The sequence below is a fragment of the Sorghum bicolor genome, chromosome 2, assembly GCF_000003195.3.
Source record: "Sorghum bicolor cultivar BTx623 chromosome 2, Sorghum_bicolor_NCBIv3, whole genome shotgun sequence".
Classification (NCBI taxonomy): domain Eukaryota; kingdom Viridiplantae; phylum Streptophyta; class Magnoliopsida; order Poales; family Poaceae; genus Sorghum; species Sorghum bicolor.
Window position 1 is genome coordinate 63,015,671 of NC_012871.2, and position 22,964 is coordinate 63,038,634.

Sequence of the window (22,964 nt, forward strand, 5' to 3'; positions counted from 1 at the left end):
CAAATGCCTCCTTGGCTGGAGAGGTGCGTGTTGGGATGACATTTGATAGTTTTCCAATTTTGACAAATTTTCTCTCCCAAAACCCTTTTGAATAAATAAGAAATATAGTTTAAAAAAACGTAAACTCTCTTTTGAAAAACTAACAACATGATATACAATTTTGAGAATGATTTTTTTGTAGTAATAAGGATAGGGCATGCACTAATTGAACAAGCACCACGTATGCACTCGCGCTAACATATAGGGGGGATATTTACGTTGCTGCAATACTCAAATAACTATGGATCATTGGTCTAGATGATTATTGTCACATATTACCTCCTCTAAGGTAATAGGAGAACTACATACTTTATTGAGAAATAAGAAAGACAAAAAAACTAAATCATTAGGTAAGATATCTATCAGTTAGATCTAACATGCATGACATGGATGTTATGAAATATTACAATTGCTGTTTTAGGGCCTTTTCCTTTTAAAAATACTTTAGTTATTTATTAATTACTTGCTTGTTGTATGTATTCTAAAAACTAAAAACTAAGATTTGTTTGAGATATTACCATGCATGGGGCAGCGCGGGAGTACCGTAGCAAGGTCCAACCATCTAAGCCCAAAATCATACAAAATAACTTAGCGTTTCTGTTAAACCATGATTACATCTTGGGCGACTTTTACATGATTATTACATCCAAGTCGCGTACAAGCTTCCGTGAAGGTATTTGATTAATTGAGTTACCGGGCGCACATAAAAGCTCAAGATAATACAAATACAAACCATACAAAATAACTTCGTATTTATCTTAATTCATAGTAGGGATTAGAGAAAAGGAAATGAAAATAAATCAAATGAGAAAAAGAAAAAAACGTTAGAAACTGTACAGCCAATGACACATGTGAACAGTGACACCATTTAAAACAGTGGCACGATATGATGTGAGGATCCGAAGAGGCTCACCCGGTGCTCAGAGACGTACGCATAAGAAGGCCAGCAGCCCGCGACGTTTCCGTATCGCTGCCAAAGCATCCAAACTCCAAACCATTTGCACTCTGAACCCAGTCGAGAACACACGCTCACACCACCAGTCCAAAAGACGCCATTGGAGTTGGAGGCTACTGCCTTGCTGAGATGGAGAAGCCGACGGCAGGAGAGAAGAGGGTGAAGCATTACTCCTCTGCTCAGAGCATTTTGCTCGTCGGCGACGGGGATTTCTCCTTCTCGCTGGCGCTGGCCACCGCGTTCGGTTCCGGCGCCAACCTCGTCGCCACGTCCCTGGACACCTATGGTTTGTTCGTTGATTGCTTATCATGTGTAGCTCGCCATCTTTTCTTTTTTATTTTTGGTATTGTTTAGGTTACTCTGTTTTATCGTATTCATGATTAGAGTGACCTCTCTAGTGCTTTCCTATATGTTTTTACAACTTTTTTTTTAACGTGGATAAGGTTTTTACACCTTGTAACCCACTTTAGAGAAACTCATTTTACAATGGTGGAAAAATATGGGCCAGTACACTATGGAAAAAGAGCTCCCAACTTTATTATACTTTTCAACAATTACTTTCCTGTCAAGGGAGATATAGGCAAAGCCACTAAAGCAATTTCTGTAGGATCCATTGTTGGGTGGGGTAGGGGGAGCTTTAATCTTCGTTCTATATTTTTTTTAAATAATCTTCGTTCTAATTTTGGCCCTTGACCCCTTCATCCGTATGCATTGAGTTCACATACCTAAGCTCATAATAGTAATGCAGTATGTGAGATTTGATCATCATTAGTTGTATTCTTTTAATTTCTCTGCATTTGCTGTGGGTAAACATTTTTTTCAGGGGCTCTGAAGATCAAGTACCACCATGCAGAGTCAAATATAATGGAGCTGAAAAGATTGGGGGCTAGGGTTTTGCATGGCGTCGATGTGAAAACAATGAGGCTTCACACTGACCTGAAGAACAGACGCTTTGACCGAGTCGTCTTTAATTTTCCTCATGCAGGTTTCAGAGGAAGAGAGTATGAGGTGCACATGATCAAGTATGTTTGGCCCTTATTTTTCTTCGTATTTGGACTGCTTGCATGATGATCTGTCTTATTTTTCCTACAAAAGAGTTGATTTGAAAACCTCTGCACATAAGTAATCAAGCAAATGGGCAAATGGCACTGGATATCATGAGTTCATGACTACAAATTGTTTTCTCTTTCAAATTTATTCTGTGTACTGTTGATCACTAAACTTGATATCCGAAACAAACCAGAGCGCTTGCTTACAGTAATTCCATAGACCTTAAACGAGAATTCATTGTACTTAGATAATATGATAAGCCAAAAATTTAAACCATGATCTTAGTTCGCACAAGGAACTTTGTGTCCCTATCACACTACGAACTTGTGTTTTTCCATATCAGATGATTTCTCAGTTATCGTACTAACTATCTCTGCTCTGTCACTATGATCTGTAGTTCGCACAGGGAACTTGTTTCTAGTTTTTTCAGCAACGCGCGCCACCTGCTTGGGCGCCATGGCGAAGTCCATGTCAGCCATAAGACAGGACACCCGTACGACAGCTGGGATCTTGGGGGCCTAGCTTCCGAATCCTCTCTTCTTCTGATCGAGAAAGTTGGTTTTCACAAAGAAGACTATCCTGGCTACCACCAAAAGAAAGGAGATGGTGTAAATTGTAACAAGCCATTCAAACTAGATCCTTGCTGTACGTTCAAGTTCCAAATCTCAGAAGCATGAAATGTGTGCACGTTCAAGTTCCAGAGTCCAGGAGACCAGGAATAATTATGTATGTACAGTAAGTACGTTAGATATATACCACCAAGCGTTTTGTGTAAAGGTATGGATGGCCACTTTTGTGTAGCAAAAACTGAAGTGCTGAACCCAGGATCAGTGTCAAGATGTAACCCTGAACAGCCGAGTCTTCTTTTGCAGTAGGACTGCCTTGTTTATTGTAATATCTAGTATTGTTTATAAAAAAGTCTACTTAAATCCTTTTAACTGTTATTGTTCGTTTACCTTTACCCTTTTATCTAGAAAACCAAATTATTTTATATCCCCTTAAGTATTGAAAAAAATAAAAACCATCTAAACAATTCTTGGAAAGGTTTTGAAGATGATTTGCTGATGTCATATACTACATAGATGACAACATGCATTATGAGTCGGGAAACAAAATAGGAAACAAGAATTGAGATGAAGCACACTAGAAATGCATGAAGGGCTCATTATTGCTTAATTATTGCAGAATATGAAACTATTCATGTACTTGTACCAAAAAGAATATAATTCTAAATACACTTTTTATTAAAGTGTCTAAAGTTTGACCAAATGTATATAAAAAAGTTTTATTTTTATGTTATTAAATATTTTCATAATTGTTTATATTGCCTCTAATCCATTTGTGATTTGAGGGTTTTTTTTTCTGTCCGTCACTGATCTTTACGTTAACACCAGTGCATATGGGCCTTGTTTAGTTGTAAATTTTTTTGCAAAATGGACATTGTAGTATTTTCGTTTGTATTTCACTAATATTGTTCAATTATGGACTAACTAAGCTCAAAAGAATCATCTCGCAAATTATAGATAAATTGTGTAATTAGTTCTTTTTTATCTATATTTAATACTTCATACATGTAAGATTTGATATGATAGGAAATCTGAAAAAATTTACAAAATTTTTTTGGAACTAAACAAGGCCTTAGTTGCAATTTTTTTTTGCTAAATGGACAAGGTAGCATTTTGTTTGTATTTGACAAATATTGTTCAATTGTAGACTAACTAGACTCAAAAGATTTGTCTCGCAAATTACAGGTAAAATATGTAATTATTTATTTTTTTATCTATATTTAATGTTCTGTTCTTGTATCGTAAGATTTGGTGTAACAGAGAATCTTGAAAAAATTGGTAAAATTTTGGAAAGTAAGACCTTATTTAGTTCCCAAAATTTTTTAAGATTTCCGGTCACATTGAATCTTGAGGCACATGCACAAAGTATTAAATATAGATAAAAAATGTACGAGACGAATCTTTTAAATCTAGTTAGTCTATAATTAAATAATAATTGTTAAATAAAACTAAAAATACTACAATAACACAATTCAAAATTTTTCGCGACTAAACAAGGGCCATGATAATCTCGAGCGAGCGAACTTTGGGTCGTATCATGTCCTTTTTCTCGCGATGATGGGACCACATGTGTTCGTCGTGTGACTCGTGTCCGGAGCGGTTTCAAGGGAAGTCGTGTCGTTGGTCAGTGGATGCCACGCAACCATAACTCCGACAGACTCGAGTCCAATCACCGTACACTGTACTCTGCAGGCCACAGCCGCGCCGCGCGCATGGCAGTGGGGGCGGCCTCGCCGGCGGCAGGGCACGCTGCACAGGCGATCGGCAGTAGGGACGGGTCAGGGGGTAAAGCGACGTCGGAGGTCGCGGAGAAGGAGGAACCGCGGCCGGCGGAGCGAGTGCCGTTGCCAGGAATGGGGAGAGGGAACGGAGCGGGGCCAACGGATGGGGTACCAGCGGCGACCGCCGTGGAAGGAGAGGAGGAGGAGGAAGAGGAGGAGAAGTGGCTGAAGGATTACTCGTCGATGCACAGCATATTGACCGTCGGCGACGGGGACTTCTCCTTCTCGCTGGCGCTGGCCTCCAAGTTCGGCTCCGGAGCGTTGATGGTCGCGACGTCGCTCGACACGTATGGTTAGTTCCTTCCATCGCTCCCGCTTTCGCTTCCGGTGCGTAAAGGTGCCACCTTTGGCAAATATATGCAAATTTCCTTTGTCTTTTTTGCGCCTGTCTATGGAAACGAATGTCATAGGGCCTGTTTAGATTGGGGATAAAAATTTTTTGGGTGTCACATCGGATGTGTCGGAAGGATGTCGGAAGGGGTTTTTAGAAACTAATAAAAAAACAAATTACATAGCTCGTCAGGAAACTGCAAGACAAATTTATTAAGCATAATTAATCTGTCATATACTGTAGCACTTAAGGCTAATCATGGAGTAACTAGGCTTAAAAGATTCGTCTCGTGATTCTCAACTAAACTGTGTAATTAGTTTATTTTTTTATCTACATTTAATGTTTCATGCATGTGTCCAAAGATTCGATGGATGGATGAAAAAATTTTTGGTGGGGAACTAAACAGGGCCTATAGATGAATGCACATGAGAATGCTGATCAGCGCGGAGCCAGGCAGGCAGCCACTACTGACCGGGCTCAGCTTCACTATACACCAATTAAACCTAGGCCTTGTTTAGTTGCCCAAAAATTTTACAAAATTTTTCAGATTCCCCGTCACATCGAATCTTTAGACATATGCATGAAGTATTAAATATAAATGAAAATAAAAACTAATAGCACAGTTTGGTCGTAATTGACGAGACGAATCTTTTGAGCCCTACTTAGTCTATAATTGGATAATATTTATCAAATACAAACGAAAGTGTCACTATTCCTATTTTGCAAAAAAATTTTGGAAGTAAACAAGACCCTACTGGTTAATCTCCGATTTGTATAGCATTTCCTAAATTTAATAGGGGTCAGCTGAACCCAACGAGTATATGTAGCTCCCTCATGTGCCAACTTGTGTTGGTTGAACAAGGATTTGTTGCATTTTGCTCTGTTGAGATGAAAGTTATCTTGCAATGAGTTCCCTTACATTGGGGTGATGGAAGATCTATTGCAGTTGCAACGTCATTTAGAATGATCCGGAAGTTGTTTTTCAAAAAGGAAGAAAGAAACAATGATCTGAAAGTAATTTGATACTGATAGATACATTGGATTTGTGGGTGCCTTGAATCTTATTCCAGTGTATTTCTTGATTCTTGGAAATAGGCTTCTTGCTACTCTGTTTCAGGACTTCACTCCAGTTAATTGGTAGTACTTAGTACGAAGAAAGTCCAGTGCATGATGTATTGTCTGTTCTCTCTTCTCAACCATGATCGGCCGTGCCAAATCTTTGGCACATGCCATGATCCAAAGTTGAGCACTTGAGCTTCATCCCTAATGAGCTGCAGTACCCTTTGATAGCTAGGTGGAGCCCTGTTAAAGACACAATTGTTCCAATGTTTCCAAATTGTCGAAGCCCCCAAGGTGATCAAGGAGTTCGACCAGCCCTTGTATCATTTGTCACCAATTTAATAACACCAGGCCACCAATACAAACAAAAAAGCGACCCCATTGTTTGTATTTTTCTTTGGGAAAATTGGTATCTTTCAATAGATTCTGTGTTCCCTAGTTGCTTCATTTATTTTTTTTTAAAGAAACTGGCAGGAGCTCTGCCTTTCATTTTATATACAAGCACTCCTCTTAAGGAGGAAGTTTTAAGAGTACAGGGACAGCATTAGGAAAGAGAGGAAGCACAAATAATGGGGCAGCGCTCCCCTAGTTGCTTCATTCTAATTTTATTTTAGCATTGAGCCGACCTCTTACCAAAGCTCAAAGGAATAGTGTGATTTTGTGATCAGTAAATAGTTGTACTTGCCTATATTTCCTCTGCATTTCTTGTGATTATTCCTGTTGGCCATCTAATGTGTTTAGAAAGAGAAACGAGTTCCTTTACATTCTGGTGATGGAAGAGTGCTAGTAAGATCTGGAAGTAAGTTGTAGATACATTGGATTTATGGGTCACTTTGAATCTTATTTCAGTGTATTTATTTATTTATTTGCAATAGGCTTCTGCTCTACTTGGAACGATCTTACTCAAGTTAACTGTGAGGAAAAATTCCAATTTGCATGATATATTGATTTCTAATTGCTAGAGATTATATCTTATGAAGGAACATACCCACTGAGCAAGGAATTTATATATTTTCAAGTTTCTCTGTACTTTTGCATAGTAGGAATCTGAGATAGTTAAGTATAATATATGTGCGTATTTTTTTGATTTGTGGCTCAAACATCCATTCAATTTTTTGGACTTTGGAGTAACTATCTGTTGCTTTCATATCGTTTTTGTATCTTGTGGCACAAGATATTTACTTTAGTACGCTTGTCTCCCCAACTTATTATGTCAAGGACGATACAAGGACTGGTAAGGCCACAAAAGCAATTTCTTTATTACCCTAATTGGAAAAGAGAAATGAAGATAAACCACAGGGAACATTAACATTCAGCCAAAAGAACACTATTTTGGGTATCCAGTTAAAAGTCCTGATTTAACTCCATGTAACACCACTGTTTGTTTCTTTAGGAAAAGGTTATCCTTCAGTAGCTTCTATGTTTCCTAATTGTTTCATTCTATTTTTTTTAGCATTGACCTGACCTCTTACCTAAGCTTGATCATCTGTGTGATTCTGAGGTCAGCAATAGCTGAACATAACTATTTTTTTCTACATTTATTGTGGTCTATTCTTCTTGCGCAGAGGTGTTGATAGGAAAATATAGGGACGCAGAGTCAAATACAACGAAGCTGAAAAGACTGGAAACCATGGTGTTGCATGGCATTGATGTGAAAAGAATGAAATATCACACTGACCTGACAAGCAGACGGTTTGACCGGATTGTCTTTAATTTTCCTCATGCTGGTTTCAAAGGAAAAGAGGACGACATGCATTTGATCAAGTATGTGCATCATTTTATTGCGTTTTTAATTTAAAGTTGGACTAAATCCTGGAATTACAGTTGTTGCTAGTCTCAATGTACAAAGGTGTATCGTAGTTTGTCTTAGTCCTTCATTTTTTATTTTTTTATTTTTTATTTTTGGCTTAGTGAATTTCTGAAATCTTGAACTGCCTAGAAGTGGGGCTATAGCATTATCTAAAAGGCCTTTTCGTTAATAAAACCTATCTGCTAATGAAAGTAGCATTGGACAGGTCATCAATGAAACCATTTCCTTTTTGAATCTTCTTTCTAGGACTGCTGATCACTACTGAAATTGTTTCTAGAAATTGACTATAAATCCTTATGTGCCTCCTGTTTTTCTTTTATTTTTGTTTTTTTTTCTTAAAAAAACTGCACTCTTGCGTAGAATGGTAGATTTGAGATTATAAGACTAAGTAATATATTATATTATCTAAAGCTGTGATTTAGTAGATGTTTTACCTGAAGAATAATGACCAGGACATTTTGCCAAAGATCTTATGATACAAAAAAAGGTTCCCATGTGCCAACCTCTGATGCAAGAACAATAAGCTAAGGCTCTCTCCAATAAGAGACCCATTTGGGAACCCAAACCCAAAATAGGTCTCCAACACAATACTTATAGCCTCCAACAGAGTACCCATACAGAAGACCCATTTTAGGTATCAGGAGAGGCATAACCCAAATTTGGGTATCCTCTCTCCTTGAGACCTATTTGCAGAGAGTGTTGTCTTTTAGGTCTTGTTGTTGGCGAAGACTAAAAATAGGTATGAAACCTTTTACCTGTAGCGCTACCCAAAAGACAAATGGGTATTGTATTTTGGGTAACCATTGTTGGAGATAGTCTAAGAGCAGTATTATTCAGTGGCGGAGGAAAGGGGGGGCTGAGGGGGGCCTGGCACCCCCCAACCTTCCCATAACTCCCTTAATACACCTCATAGATTAGATGTTTAATTATCTAATTAGCTAGTTAATGATATTATCTGTACTAAAATTTTTATTCTTATTTCATATTAATCTCTAATAGTTTCTTATAAAAATAGAATCTAGATCTTTCTAATATTTTCTTCATATCTTTTATTTTTATTATTGCCTATCAAATATCAGTTTGTCCCCTACCACACACTCTAATTAGCTAGTTAATTGAAAATCAGCGTTTTCCTTGTTTAATCCTTCCGAATTGATCTCCAACAATGGGATCTATATTATTTAGCATTAGTCTTCATATTATCTTTCTTATCTCCTATGCTTCTATCATTATTCGTCTAAACTCTAAACGGTCATTTAGCCCGTTGTACTCAACTTTTAAACACTAACAATGGTATGGTGTTTCTGTTTAACCTTCTATTTAAATGACTATTTTACCTGTTTAAGTGATCATTTTGTCTAAGACTAAATGATATGTAACTGATTGTTTGTCATTTGATGTTAGGATCTAGTATTAATTAATTTTGCCCCCGTTTAACTAGTTTTTATTGTGATTCTTTTCCTAGGCAAAGAAATAGAATGATCAGGTGAAGGTTAGAGGCCTGAGACTAGTTAAATTTCTCTTTTATTTTTTTTAGTTTTTCTGCTTTTTTTGCATTGCAATGCAAACGTTTAATTTGGTGCTATGTACAACTTTGTCATGTAATATTTTGACACACATGATTGTTCTTGGTTTGCACGCCCCCCCCCCCCCCCCCCCCCCCCTTATGTTCAAATCCTGGCTCCGCCTCTGGCAGTATTGGTGGTTTTATAGTCATTTGTGTTTTATCCTTTTTTTCAGAACTTTATAGTAGTTTTTTGTTAGTTAATTCTATGTAGGGAGACTATACTAGAGTAATTATTGGAATGTTTTAGTTGAATGCTATCTATACATATTAAAAAGGTCAATACTTGTGACGAAAAAATATTACAATGGTAACTAAGTACTTAAAAGATGGTTTCTTACTGATTTTTTTCCTTCAAATTTAACAAGTTACATTCTTAATACTTATTTTGTTACTTATCTCCCTATTAATCATTTGCTCTTGACATTTAGATTGCATAAGAAACTACTGAGGGATTTTTTCAGCAATGCACGCCACCTTCTTATGCCTTGTGGGGAAATCCATGTCAGACACAAGAGAGGAGGGCCATACGAAAGATGGGATCTTGAGCACTTAGCCTCTGAGTCTTCTCTTATTATGTTTGCGAAGGAAAGTTTCCAAAAAGCAGACTATCCTGGTTATAACCAAAAGAGAGGAGATGGTGCAAGGTGTGACCAAGCATTCTATCTTGGTCCTTCTTGCACATTCAAGTTTCAAATAGGAGACTTGAAGAAACAGAAGAAACTGAGTGGAAACAATGCTGGTTCAACCTCATCCCTTGGAGGCAGCAATGCCCCTCCTTGCAATCTGGAAACATATACTAGGCCATTTCATTCATTTCCACTTGTTCAAGCATGGCCTTGGCTACATTTTACTCCACCAGCTAACACAGTTCGCATGCCGATACCACTGCAGCCCTACATAGTTGCTCAGAGTCAACAGCCAGGTCTTTCACTAAACTTGGATGGCATTGTGAGGGCTCCTTTACATCAACTGCCAAGCTTCAGCATCCCAGGGCCATCGCCAAATGAGTTGTCTGTTCCAGGCAGCATTCCTCTGCCAACCTGCAGAATTGCACCTCCCAATCTCCTTGCACTCTTGAAGCAAGCTTGGTACCAGCAGGGAAGTATCGGTGGTCTGCCAGGACATGGACATCAACAGCCAAGCTTCATCATCCCAGGACCATTGCCGAATGAGTTGTCTACTCCAGGCGGCATTCCTCTACCAATCTGCAGAACCACATTTCCCGATCTCCTTGCACTCTTGAAGCAGCCTTGGTATCAGCAGAGAAGTATTGCTGGTCTGCCAGGACATGATGTCTTTTCTTACTTCGAATACCAAAGGCGTCTGCAGAGGGAGTGTGAAGTGTCGAGGAAAGCTATGATGCCTGGAGCAGCTGGCTTGAGCTATTCTTCTGCCTTCTTGGAACAACAACGCCAGGATTCTGTTCAGAGGCACGGAAGGTGTCTGCAGGGGCAGTCTGAAGTGCAGATGAAAGCTATGATACCTGGAGCAGCCGGCTTGAACTATTCTTCTGCCTTCTTGGAACAACAACGCCGGGATTCTGTTCATAGGCACGGAAGGTGTCTGCAGGGGCAGTCTGAAGTGCAGATGAAAGCTATGATGCCTGGAGCAGCCGGCTTGAGCTATTCTTCTGCCTTCTTGGAACAATGCAACAGGGAATCCGTTCAGAGGAGCGGCGGAACAAGATGATCGCGTAGGTTGTCAGTGAAGGTTAGTCGCCGGAACCTTGGGACTTCGGACTTCTATGTGTATCTTCGAGGAGGATCGATCAGTTACTCGGTAGAGGAACTTAGCCTCTCCAGACATGAGACATTTTGTAGTAAAATGACCAAGTGTTTTCTGTACTGTGTACAAGGTAGAGCCACTTATGTATCGAACACTGACAGCATCAGAAGGAATGTTTATTTCACTATCTGTGTAAATGCAACCATCGACACAGTCGAATCTGGGTTTTGTGCAACGCTGCTGCCTGAAGATGCATATTATTGTAGGTATCTCGCTTAATGCATGCTAATATGCATATGCTATGGCGGTGCCGTGGTGGTAAATCTGAACCAAGGAATTGTCAGGGCAATTGCTTCTACTGCTCAGGCTCCAAAGGAAGGAGATGACAAGTGGGGCTGGCCCACTATGGGCTATCTTTTTCTATACGCAGAACAAAATATGTAAACCTGATGCTCATTTGCTGTACAAAGCGAAATGAAAACTCGAAATTTAAACATGCCATGTTGAAAGTTCAAGGCCAAAAATAAATCATAGTCTAAATGCAAAGAATTGAAAAACAAAGACAACTACCGGTTTACATGCTGGTGAGTGCTAGAAAAAATTGAAGTCCTCGAGTTGGAGTATTGGAAACTATCTCCATACTTATACTTTGACTTGTCATAATCATGATGGAGACGAATGCAACTTCTTTCTTCTGCCAAATTTGAGTCGTGCTCAATTTTGAGCCAGGCTCATCTTGCCTGAATTGCACGAGTGCCGAGTGGCGAGGCGCTTGCTAGCCCAGATGAGCCGATTTGCCTCTCTGCTCTAGATAGCAAGGAAAATCTTACTGGCGTGAGAGTCAAGGCAGGTAAGGTAAAGGATCTGAATACACCCTTGCTTTAGCCAATTCTAGCTCAACGAGGCATAACACTAGCTGACAAAGTTTTCAAGCGTGCTCTTGCTTTGCCTTGACTGTAGCGGCCTTTTCTTCTTTCTTTGGATGATGTGGCTTAGGGCACCCGCAGTAATATAGATAGCATACTCTCTATAATATTGTAGTACATGACACCAGTAGAGAGCTTAACGTCATTCTTTGTGAGATAAGATTTAAATGCTATAACGGCTTGTATTATGAGATGCAGGGAGTACGAAGAATGGTAAAAAAAAAAATACATGAGACCTATGTTATAGTAACAAAGAAGGGCGTTATAGCATTTGAAATCTTGTCTCGAATGACGTTGTAGCCTTAAGCCCTCTAGGGCCTGTTTGGTTGTCCGCATGAGACCATATATACATCTCGGGATGCAGCGTGGCTCTGTTTGGTTGTCTGCATGCAGCTTTGAGCCAAGCTCTGGGCATGCAAAAAGGAGCCCTCAGCCAGGCTGAGGAGGAACGCCCGAATCGGCCGTTTCTGGCCAGCCAGGCTGGGCAGATGCAACCGTTTACGTGGCTAACGATGTATCAGTGCGTGATTAGTAAATATTAAATGATATTAGTGTACTTTAAAGTTGATTAAGATATAATTAGATAAAATAAGACCTGTAAGAGTGTATTCGTACACAAATGAAAATTATAATCATAATCTTATAATATTTTTATTTCATACAGCTTACCTTTGTATAGTCAACCAAACAACATCTAATCAAGAGCCTGGCTCCACATATGCATGCAACCAAACTAGACTTCTTGTATGCATCCGGCCAGGCCAAAGGCAGCCTGGCTCCCTAGAGCTGGCCTGGTTGGGATGAGAAGAGAACCAAACAGGCCCCTAATTACTGTCTGCACACTCCACTCAATGCACACAGTGCATGGGCAGCCAAAGTGCGCATACAAGGATGAAAATGTTGAAATGTGATGCTACAGTTTCGAAGTCTTGAGAAGTGTGCGTGCATATATCTTAGTGTAAATTGGTATTGAGAAATGTGCACGATAGTCTATGTGCTAAAAGCACATGCCCTTAAGGGCACATTTTACTTTCTCCTACAGTTTCACATAATATTACTTTAGTGATGCATAGTGCTTTTGCAGTGAGGTTAACGAGGTAATTTTCCTTGCCTGCTATTTTTTTTCTTAGGAAGCTAAGACGTCCATCTTTCTGGGACAAAGGGAGCATCTACTTATCCTTTTGTATCCCTTTTCGTCTCCCTACTGGAACAAGAATCAAGTGGTTAAGCCCTGCTCATGTATGGAAAGCCGTGTAGCGACACTCTACACATCCACAATGTGCTTCTATTTTTGCTCATTCTCTCTCCTACTACTATAAAAGATACTATTGACTCTATTGAAGTTGCCCTTAGTATCCTTTTGGACCTTGTGGTGTTGGCATTAAAGGCTTGAAAATTGTATTTTTCTTTTGTTTTACATGACAATATGTCCTCAAAATGTGACAAGTTTATCCATATTAGACAAGGGGTTCAATTCGATTTTGTACGAAAAATTTTCTTTAACATGAAAATCTTGTACATGTGAGCATTTTCTCAAATATGCAGAAGTGCTCTCGTATCTCATTAGAGTCTGTCTAGCTAACACTCGTGTGTTTTGAAGGCAACTAGCACATAGGTGTTTTGTGCCAATAAAACACATGAATTTCAGGAACCCAAAAATCATGTGTTTTTCCAGAACCTGACACACAATTTTGTCTAGCCTAGACAACACAAGATTTCCAGTAGAGAAAAGAAAAATCATGTGTTTTTCCTAAAGTAGCACACGGATTCTGTTGTATATGCAATCTGCTATAATTGTCTTATGTTTTTTTTCCTAAAGTTTCAATTCTGTTGTACCCTATCTTCCTCTACCACTACAGGAACAAGGGACGAATCCTCAACACCGTCAAATGGAAAATAATAAACAAAATTGAAACTTATAGGTGACAATAATGGATATTGCACATGTTAAATACCATAATTCCAGTAATACAATTGTGCAATTGTCTACTAATAAAAGTGCAATCTAGAAATAGATACTAACTAGTATGATTCAAAGTTTCAGTCAATCTAGAAATAGATAATAAATGTGTAGGTTGTTGTGTGCTAGCACAAATCACAAAAAGATGCCAATTGATTGAATGTTTGTAAACTTTGAATCTGAGGAGGAACAGACAGTGGAACTTATAGGGCCAAGGAACTTGAAACATTACTTGTGCAACAGACAGTGGAACTTAGAGGGCCAAGGAACTTGAAACATTACTTGTGCAACTTCGATCTACAACAATGCTCATCGAAATTGACATCCTTCCCTTCTCCCATATCCAACCTGTTCAAAGAATTATAGAATGTGTGTACCACTAGAAGAATGGCTGCTTACTCCTGTTCAAAGAATTACAGAATGTGTGTACCACTAGAACAATGGCTGCTTACACTGGCAGTGCATCTAGTAGAAGTGCAGGTTAGACCATACCAATGTCGAGGGTCAGTCTGACAATAAAAACTGGAACACAATTCAGTTTTTGATTGCTCACTGGTATAATATAACTAGCATTATATTCTTGATACAAATCATAGTTAACAAATTTAAGGATATGTCTTAACACAACACAAGCACAAAAACAAGATTACAAGAGACAATTTTTTCTATGGAAGAACAATTTACAAAAACAATTTATTCATACTAGCACAATTAGGAGGACCAACAAAATCACAAAAGACAAGGGACAATTTTTTACTAAGGAAGGAAAAATTATATTTTTTTCTTCATCCTAAAATAATCACAAAGAGAGGGGGAAGGACCAGCACAAACACAAAATACAAGGGACAATATGTTTTCTAAGGAAGGATAATTTACAAATTTTGTTTGTTCATCCTAACACAATCATAAAAAGAGGGGGGAGGATCAGCACAATCACAAATGACAAGGGACAATTTTTTTTCTAAGGAAGGACAATTTAAAAAAAAATCTTCATCCTAACACAATCACAGAGAGGGGGGAGGACCAGCACAATAACAAAAAGACAAGGAACAATTTTTATAAGGAAGGACAATTTACACATATGGAAGCATACAATTTTCAGAAGCATAAAGGAACTAAAAAGAACCTTCACATGAGCCTCCACTTGCAGCCATATTTGGATCACACCCTAGTTCCTCAACCTAGTACTTGCAGACCTCCAAATGGCCCCAACATGCTGCTAGATCACCATTTACTTTATATTTCCTTCCATGCTTCTTCCCCTACTGCAATGGTGGAGAGCAGGACAACCACTACAATTCATGGTGCCAAACACACTAAAAAAATGAAAACACAAAACAAATTACAAAACAAAAATAAACCAATTGCACATTACAACTAGTGCATTTTCTAGTATTAAAAATTGTAATATCATACCGTGTAAGCTTACTTGCATAATCAGATCCTTCACAAGTAAATAGGGTGTCATTTCTCTGTCTAATGCAAACCTTATAGTAGCTGGCACCTAAAATAAAAAATAAAATAGATCACAACACTATATATTACAATGTGATAAGATCATGTACAAAACAGAAAAACTGAGAGAGGATAGAGCTATTTTGCACAAATTCCACCGAAAACAGATAACACGATAAGGAAAGTTATCTAGTGAAGTCCCATCTTAATAGATGCATAAATAATGATGAGAGTGACAGAGGGTAGAGCTGTGGCTGTCCTCTGGCTAGCTGTTGCTAGGGCTAGGACACGAGAGAGGCTGAGAGAGGATGTAAGTGTGAGTTTATCAGGTCTGTTTTTCCACAAATCACAATAAAAAGATTTATTTATATGGAAAGACAAGCAAAAAACTAAGTTATGTGTCACCACAAATCACAAGTAACAAAGATGTGGTATGTGGTAGCACAAATCAGAATAAAGAAATGACAAGGTGTGTTAGCACAAATCACAAGAGATAATTTTTTCTATGAAAGGACAAGGACAAAAGTTTAGTGTGGACTAAATCACTAAATAAAGGACAAGGTGTTTTAGCACAAATCACAAGTGACCATTTTTTCTATCAAAAAACAAGGACAAAAACTTGGTGTGGGCAGGCAAAAAACACAATAAACAGATGAAAAGGTGTGCTAGCACAATCATATGAAATATTTTTTATGGAAGGACAAGAACAAAAATTTGATGTGCATTGACACAAATCACAAATAAACATCTACTTAAAAATACTAAGCACAAAGAACTAAGCATGACTGTCATGCTAAGCACAAGAAAACAAATAGATGATGGCAATTCTCACATGTTCCAAGCACAAGAGGACCAAAAACTAAGTTTGCCTCTTAAAATACAAACCAGGAATGAGTTGTACTGTACAACCAAGTTCCTAGCAAATCCGCATTATTCTTTTTTCCTATGCCTATGCCCTATAGGTTGATACCTGTTTTTTACTTGAAGTAGGGAGTGTTTTGTTAAGGTTTAGAATCAATCGAGTATGGCAAAATTTAACTACAACCATTCATATCTACAATTTCTATAATGGCTATGCATATATAGTGAGATTCTCAGTGGTCAAATTTTACACATACAAGTGTAAGGATAAGAAAGATGACAACTAGCAATATAACAAGGGTGACACTGAAGTGTAACCTATTTGGAAGGAAAATATGATGGTGATAATTCTGCTATTCCAAGAGTGCAAAGTGCAATAAATATTCTACGAAAACATGTACTGTAACAAATTAGCTATGCACTACGAAGCCTCTGAATAAGCAGACCGCTAGCAACTCCAACAGTTTGCTAAAACTCACTTGGCAAATCTATAATTTTGCCAAGTCTCAAAACCAAATGGTAAGTGAAAAAAGAGGTCTTCTCCAACAGTTTGCTATTTGGGCTTGGCAAAAGAACTTGGCATCCTAAATTTTTTGCCAAAATCACAAAATTGAGCCTCCAACAAGTTGGCAAAACTAGTTGGTAAATTGGGATACACGTGATGCCAAGTGATAGAGGACTTGGCATATTTGCCAAGTGAAGGAGGAATTTTGCCAAGCTCACAAAATTGCCAAGTAGTTTTGCCAACTTGTTGGAGGCTGTTTTTTGTGGTTTTAGCAAAAATCCTAGGATACCAAGTATTTTTAGCAAACTGTTGGAGTTGCTCATCATGCCTAGCTCGCTCAAAAATTGTAAGCATACCACAAATACAATTGAACACAAGCAAGCAAAGCCCCACCTGTTAACTTGTTGTTAATGCAATTATACTATTTATGATCTTCAAAAATTACAAAGCACATATATGAAAATTGCACAAGCCGAACAGTGCAAATACTACTTGTTATTGATGTAATTATACTATATATGTATATAAAACAAAATCTGGCTCATGCATGTGGAGCCTGTTGACAGTATATTTAATTTGTGGTACCAAACAAGTCTTGCAGACAAAGAGGATGCATCAGTGGCAGCAAAAAACATATTAGAAGTGTTTTGCTAAAAATTTACTATGGAAAACACAAAATTTAATGGGAAATAAAGCAAACATGCACAACACAGGAAAAGCCAGCAAGGACGACTTGTTTATCAGCATTAACAAAATAGAAAGACAAACTCGGGTACAACCACAAAAGCAAGACAAATATCAATCAGTGTACGACCAGCCATTTGTTTGGGAGAGAAAATGGGCCTCGCAGACTACCAAAGTGTGCGTGCGAAGAAACCCGTTACCGCTAAACTGCAAACACCTTCTCCATCAGCAACAGGTGGTCTCTCCCAATACAATCAACACTTTCTGCACTACTCATGCTCGACCATGACAAAAGTACTCTAGCTGTACAAAGTTAAGGAGCCACAACATGGACCACACGAGCATTGCATCCACAAGACCCACACATCTCATCCAGCCTAGCACAAGAAAAATGACACAATGCAGACTGCCCTCCATGTAAAAGGAGAAATTAAAAGGAAAAAGGGGGAAACAAGTATAAAAACAACTAACCTATATGAAAATGCTTGCAAGTCTTCACTAGTTCAGCTTCATCAACCTCATCCTCTGACAAATGTGGATCCAAAGAAGCTATGTTTTCTTTAGAGTTCATATCAAAATCATCATCATTCTCCCCATCGATAGATTTATCATGAGAACAGAAGTCTTTATCCTTCATGGTTACATAGAAAAACACTAGTTAGCATATAATTTTCAATTAAAAACACATGATTTCAGTTAGAAACAGAGTTTCAGTCATAAAATAGAGATTCAGCCAATTAACTAAAGCAATAAAATGAATGATAGGTTTTAGGTTGCAGACATATACAAAGTAACAAAATTCAGTGTGACTGTCAGCACAAATACACAATATCTCAAGACCTTTTAGGTGCCTGACACTTGTCTATTTTCTAGAATTTTTTGTTTCCTCTTGAATGAATAAAGCTGCCCATAAAAAATCTAGCAAACATATACGAAGAACAGAACACTAGCACTTGATTTATACTAAGGTGGCATAAACGACAAGCATTATTTGCTCTGTATTTAGTTAATAAAACAGATACAACACCATAGAGAATTCTAGTTAAATTACAGTAGAAAATTTATATAGGTGCAATAGGCGCTTCAAAAAGACATGAAAACATATAAATACTGGATGATAGGCCTGCTCATGATTCAAAAATGTTGGATCAGTAAGATGACTCCTCAACTTTACCTATGGAGGATTTCTTATAGTGAAGCATGAGCAAACTAAACCAATAACCCACCCTGCCTTCCACATGTTTAAAACTCCATGACAAATAGGATAAACACCCCCCTTCTATAGTGATTTATAGCTTTCCATTCATTTGCAGTATGACAATTGAAAAACTAGCACCCAAATAAACACCACGAGGTTCACAGATCAAATAAACTCAATGCTAATTCCCAACACGAGGTTATGAAACAAGAGTTTGCATTGTAGGTTAAACTCAGCACTAATTCCCTATCTTCTAAGAGTCTATCGTATTGTACGTCCTAACAGATCAAATAAACTGATGGGAATAGAAGCCAACACAGCAGATCGAAATCTAAAACAGGGGACCAAAATTAACTAAGAAACACAATTGAAGCAAATACTTTTTGGACAGAGTAACACACACTGAGCATCTCTGACAAAAGAAATGACACTTTAGAAGCCTATGTTCCCAGACCCCCTCCAAAAATCCAATGTACATTACTACATATTACATACCACACAGACATGTTAAACCGAGTGGTAAATAAGAAACTTCATCCAAATTCATCCCTAAGATGACGAATTGATGCTTCTCGTGGAACTGAGCGAACTGGTAGAGAAGACGTCGACTTGTTGTTTTAACTTTCTGTTACTGACAGAACTGAATGGCTCTTGTTCATAGTATTAACACAAGTTCCTGTATATGTAATTTGTTCAGAGAGCAATGCAATAGAGCAAGCAGCAGGGAACATTATAGCATAGTACGATGAACACATGCCATCAAAAATTTAAATGGAATTGAATAGTTTTTCTAAGAACAAATTAATGCTCAGGAAGATTGCCAGGAAAAAATGGGGTTTGCAAATTCAGTTTTACAGTTTGGGCGAAAGTGGCCAAGTCATCTAAGACGTCTGATTTTGCTAGTAGTGTATCAATTCCAAGGTAATATATATTCCTGAACACTTAGTTCACTTCAATAGATTAGTTACATATAAACCAATCCCCTGTACTACTACAGAGAAGACTCATCTATGCAGGTGGGTTGGTCTACAAATCCACATATAGCCCAAGTGAGCAATTGAATCTTTCACTTCCTTTGATGTGGAGATCGACATATACATTCTCCAGATACTGAGATTCATTGAGTCCTAAGCAACTTGTGTTGGCTTCACAGAAAAAATTGTAGATAGTCTAGAATCTGGAGGTCTCATAGAACACCAGCAAAACAAATTTTTCCTCTGTCTAGGAAACTGGATGTCTGATGAACAACAGTCAAACAAATTTATCTCGGCACAAGCCAGGAACCTAGAGGTCTGATGAGCGTCAGCTAAACAATGTGCTCACACCAGCTATGAACGTAATAAAAAATAACTAGTAGAAAAATCACAAGTTGCAGACCAAAAACTCTAAAGCAAAGACTGGAGATCTAAATTTTGATTACCAATTAAGCGAATGTGGATGGGGGACCAAAAGCGAAAGGCAAGTAGAGACCAAAAACTCAAGCATGGCAATGCTGGCAACCTTTTGCTAAAATTAAATTAAGTGGATTGCTCTAACTGAAGCAGATCAAAGCAAGGCAAATTATTAAAAAAATAGAACAACTTTATAATAAACTGAACTCCTGAACCATACATGCAAATTCTGAAGCTTATGTAACTGAAATGGTTATCAACTTGAAACAACTTGATACTTCAACCATACATATCTGACAAAAGGATGCAGAGTCACACAAGTTCAGATCCCTTGCACTTCCTATCCAATGCATGATCAAACTCGATTCAACAAACAAGAAAATAGAATTCCATAGTTTCTAATCACTTCATTTATACTAAGTGGGCATCAACAACAACCATTGTTTGCTCTACATTTAGTAACCAAACAGAAACCACACAATATGCAAAGACAGATGCTTCACCTAGCATTATGCAAGTAAGAAAAATCGAGTTGCATAAAATAGAAACCGCCATAAAAAATATAAACCACCAATGCTAACCGAGGAACCATTGCCTTCAGAGCAATCTAGAACCCTCCAGGAAGGAATGATGAGCTAAACCCTCCAACTGCCATCACTATCTGCATGTCAACAGTACATCTAGTTGAGATACTTATAGATCATGACAAGTACAGTGTTAATTTTTAGATAAAAACACAAATGACCAGTTGGGCACTATTTTGATAAGTTCTATGTGCTGAAAAGAACTCCAGAACAAAAGGAACACATAAATATCAATTGCAGATACTCTACTCAGGAGGTTAGTAAATTCTACAATCCATGCCTTTTTCACTCATGGTTAACAAAGCCCTTAAGCATTCATCCAGCAGGTTTCATATCCACAGCAACTAAACTAAGCGTCCTAAATAAACAAACCTCTAATCACATCTTTCCTGTAAATGTTGTTGCCAAATAGCTGATCCCAAATAGCACATATAGAAAACTAAATAGAGAAAATAGAGTGCTCATGGGGAACAAGCACAACAGCATCGTCATGTGGAATTTGTCCCAGACTCCAATATAGGATTACAGCTGCAAAACTTGTCTACACTATTGACCCTGCTAGCAACAAGTGCCATCGAAATACTTTTTTGAGAAAGATAGTAACTCGATGCTCATTCAGTAACTTGATAATTTAAAAATTGATGAGCACAAATAATATCTGGCTCAATCATAAACAACTTGAAGTTGGTACGGGGCTTCAAAGAAATAAATAATCATAGCATACAACTAAATAGCAAGAATGACATCTCTGCCTTTATCAAATTCAAAAAGAAATAGAACAATGATACATACAATTATCAACATGTGCAGAACAATACAGCTACCGATAGAGCAGCATTCATGAGATTGAGCCGAGCTACTAAAAATGAACTCATCACCAAACAAAACGCACAGACAACAAATGCTGAAACTGAAAGTAGCAGCCATTCCAGACCATTGATTGCTTAGCTCAACTCTTGCTAACAATTACTAATCCTAGTCTACTAAGCAAGACACCACCACTGACACATTCACACAACACACTACTTAGCACTACTACTTCCTACAACGTCAATGCTCCATTAGTAGCTAAGCTACAACAGCACGCCCAAAACCTGAACTAGTTGTTCAGGGACCTTCCACTTTGAGCTACGCTCGTGGAATGCACCCAGAGTATATCCATCAGTGAGCAGCTGGGCAAGCACCAATACCTGATGCACCCACTACAGACATTGAACAAGGGTCAGCCAAGCGCCCCCACCCAGCATACCTACCATCTGAGCAAGGTTCACGGCCGATCATCTGTCTACCTACGAGCAGAGACCATGCGCCCCTGCACCCCTAGTTGCAACAAAATTAACAGCCACAACCCCTGCCGCAACCAAATCCACAGCTAAACAAGGGATCATCAGCGCCGGATTCATAAATGACTTTACTTATAACTTCGAATCACCAAGGTGCTTACTACGCTAGATCCATCAGCGCTAGATTTACTAACTACAGAAGCCGGGGCAAGGCAGGGGTACACGAAACAACACGGGGGCAGCAGCCGTGATGTGGCAGGCGGAGGCGAGCCATGCGGACTTGAACGGGCGGGCTGGCTGTAGCACCTCACCGCGGTGGCCATCGTCGTGGTGGCGCAACGGACACAAGAGGACCACTCGTCGAACGCGAAGAACAGATGGCACCCACGGCCAGCGCAGAAGTCGCTACCGCGAACGAGGGTGTTGCGGCATCGTCGTCGACGTTGGTCCCCCATCTCCTACCCCATCAAACCCCGCTGCCTGCTTACATTCCAAAATCCCCCAACCAAATCTCCACCCCTCTGACCTCAACAAAGTACAGAACCACGAAACAGGGAAGCGCAAAACGAGAATCACCTTCGGCAGCACTCTGCATCGAGGAGCGCGAGTTCGCTGGACCAAATCGTCGCCGCACCGACAAAATCGCCTTGGGTGCGCGTCATGGGGAAAAGCGTCGAGGGGGAGGAAGACGAAATGAAACACTAAGAAATGGAGAGGAGCGGTTCCCAATTTTTTAACCGTACCCAAAAAAGTGGGCCCTATAGATCAGAGAAAGAAACGGCGGTGGCAAGAATACACACACGATGTCAATCCAACGAACAGAAAAAACGTGTGCCAACACAACCAAAAACACATGAGTGTGATATAGCATTTCTGATCTCATTATACTATATAAGTAGACATCCTGGACTCCTTATTTTGGATCAAACTTGATATTGTTTCACATGAGCTTTAGCTACCACTATTAAAAAAACCATCAGTTCATTCTCTCACTCCCTCGACGTCAGAAAAAGCTATTACAACTGTTCCGGACTCATATTGCACACTCATTTGTTGCTACAGTTAGCAGTGGATGAAGTTCATCAGCCATGCAAAGAAACTAATCAAGAGAATGAATTAGTCAAGGAATTTAGCAATGAAAGAAAGATACTAGAAGCTATATGCAACAAAACTAATCAATTTGAAGAGCTTAGTTAGAAATTGTGCGTCGTGAAGGAGTAACTGAAAACTAGAA

At 38.8% G+C, this 22,964-nt stretch overlaps 2 protein-coding genes and 1 long non-coding RNA gene across 8 annotated transcripts; 2 read left to right on the top strand and 1 right to left on the bottom strand.

The window, feature by feature from the left end:
• On the top strand, positions 1,124 to 2,777 carry LOC8055836 (heavy metal-associated isoprenylated plant protein 41). The gene is made up of 3 exons (XM_002460370.2): positions 1,124 to 1,280; positions 1,818 to 2,016; positions 2,442 to 2,777. Exons 1-3 carry the CDS (start codon positions 1,124 to 1,126, stop codon positions 2,719 to 2,721), a joined length of 636 nt encoding a protein of 211 aa, XP_002460415.1. The 3' UTR covers positions 2,722 to 2,777.
• LOC8055837 lies at positions 4,259 to 11,118 on the top strand. Its single transcript, XM_021454441.1, has 3 exons — positions 4,259 to 4,683; positions 7,347 to 7,545; positions 9,587 to 11,118. Exons 1-3 carry the CDS (start codon positions 4,323 to 4,325, stop codon positions 10,845 to 10,847), a joined length of 1,821 nt encoding a protein of 606 aa, XP_021310116.1. The 5' UTR covers positions 4,259 to 4,322; the 3' UTR covers positions 10,848 to 11,118.
• Positions 13,818 to 22,591, bottom strand: LOC110432998. 6 transcript variants are annotated; one of them, XR_002450350.1, is made up of 5 exons: positions 22,307 to 22,590; positions 17,746 to 20,524; positions 15,186 to 15,273; positions 14,222 to 15,085; positions 13,818 to 14,117 (listed from the first exon to the last, which is right to left on the bottom strand). It is a non-coding gene; the product is annotated as an uncharacterized LOC110432998 (long non-coding RNA). The 6 variants fall into 6 exon arrangements; XR_002450351.1 differs by having other exon boundaries at positions 13,967 to 15,085; positions 17,746 to 17,905; positions 18,968 to 20,524; positions 22,307 to 22,589; XR_002450353.1 differs by having other exon boundaries at positions 13,967 to 15,085; positions 17,746 to 19,148; positions 20,445 to 20,524; positions 22,307 to 22,576.

Bases quoted from the DNA above. Each gene is read 5' to 3' on its own strand.
- LOC8055837 (XM_021454441.1), top strand. From the start codon at position 4,323: ATGGCAGTGGGGGCGGCCTCGCCGGCGGCAGGGCACGCTGCACAGGCG. The intron at 4,684-7,346 runs GTTAGTTCCTTC...CTTCTTGCGCAG, and splicing joins GACGTCGCTCGACACGTATG to AGGTGTTGATAGGAAAATAT. The intron at 7,546-9,586 runs GTATGTGCATCA...CTTGACATTTAG, and splicing joins GACGACATGCATTTGATCAA to ATTGCATAAGAAACTACTGA.
- LOC8055836 (XM_002460370.2), top strand. From the start codon at position 1,124: ATGGAGAAGCCGACGGCAGGAGAGAAGAGGGTGAAGCATTACTCCTCT. The intron at 1,281-1,817 runs GTTTGTTCGTTG...CATTTTTTTCAG, and splicing joins CACGTCCCTGGACACCTATG to GGGCTCTGAAGATCAAGTAC. The intron at 2,017-2,441 runs GTATGTTTGGCC...TATGATCTGTAG, and splicing joins TATGAGGTGCACATGATCAA to TTCGCACAGGGAACTTGTTT.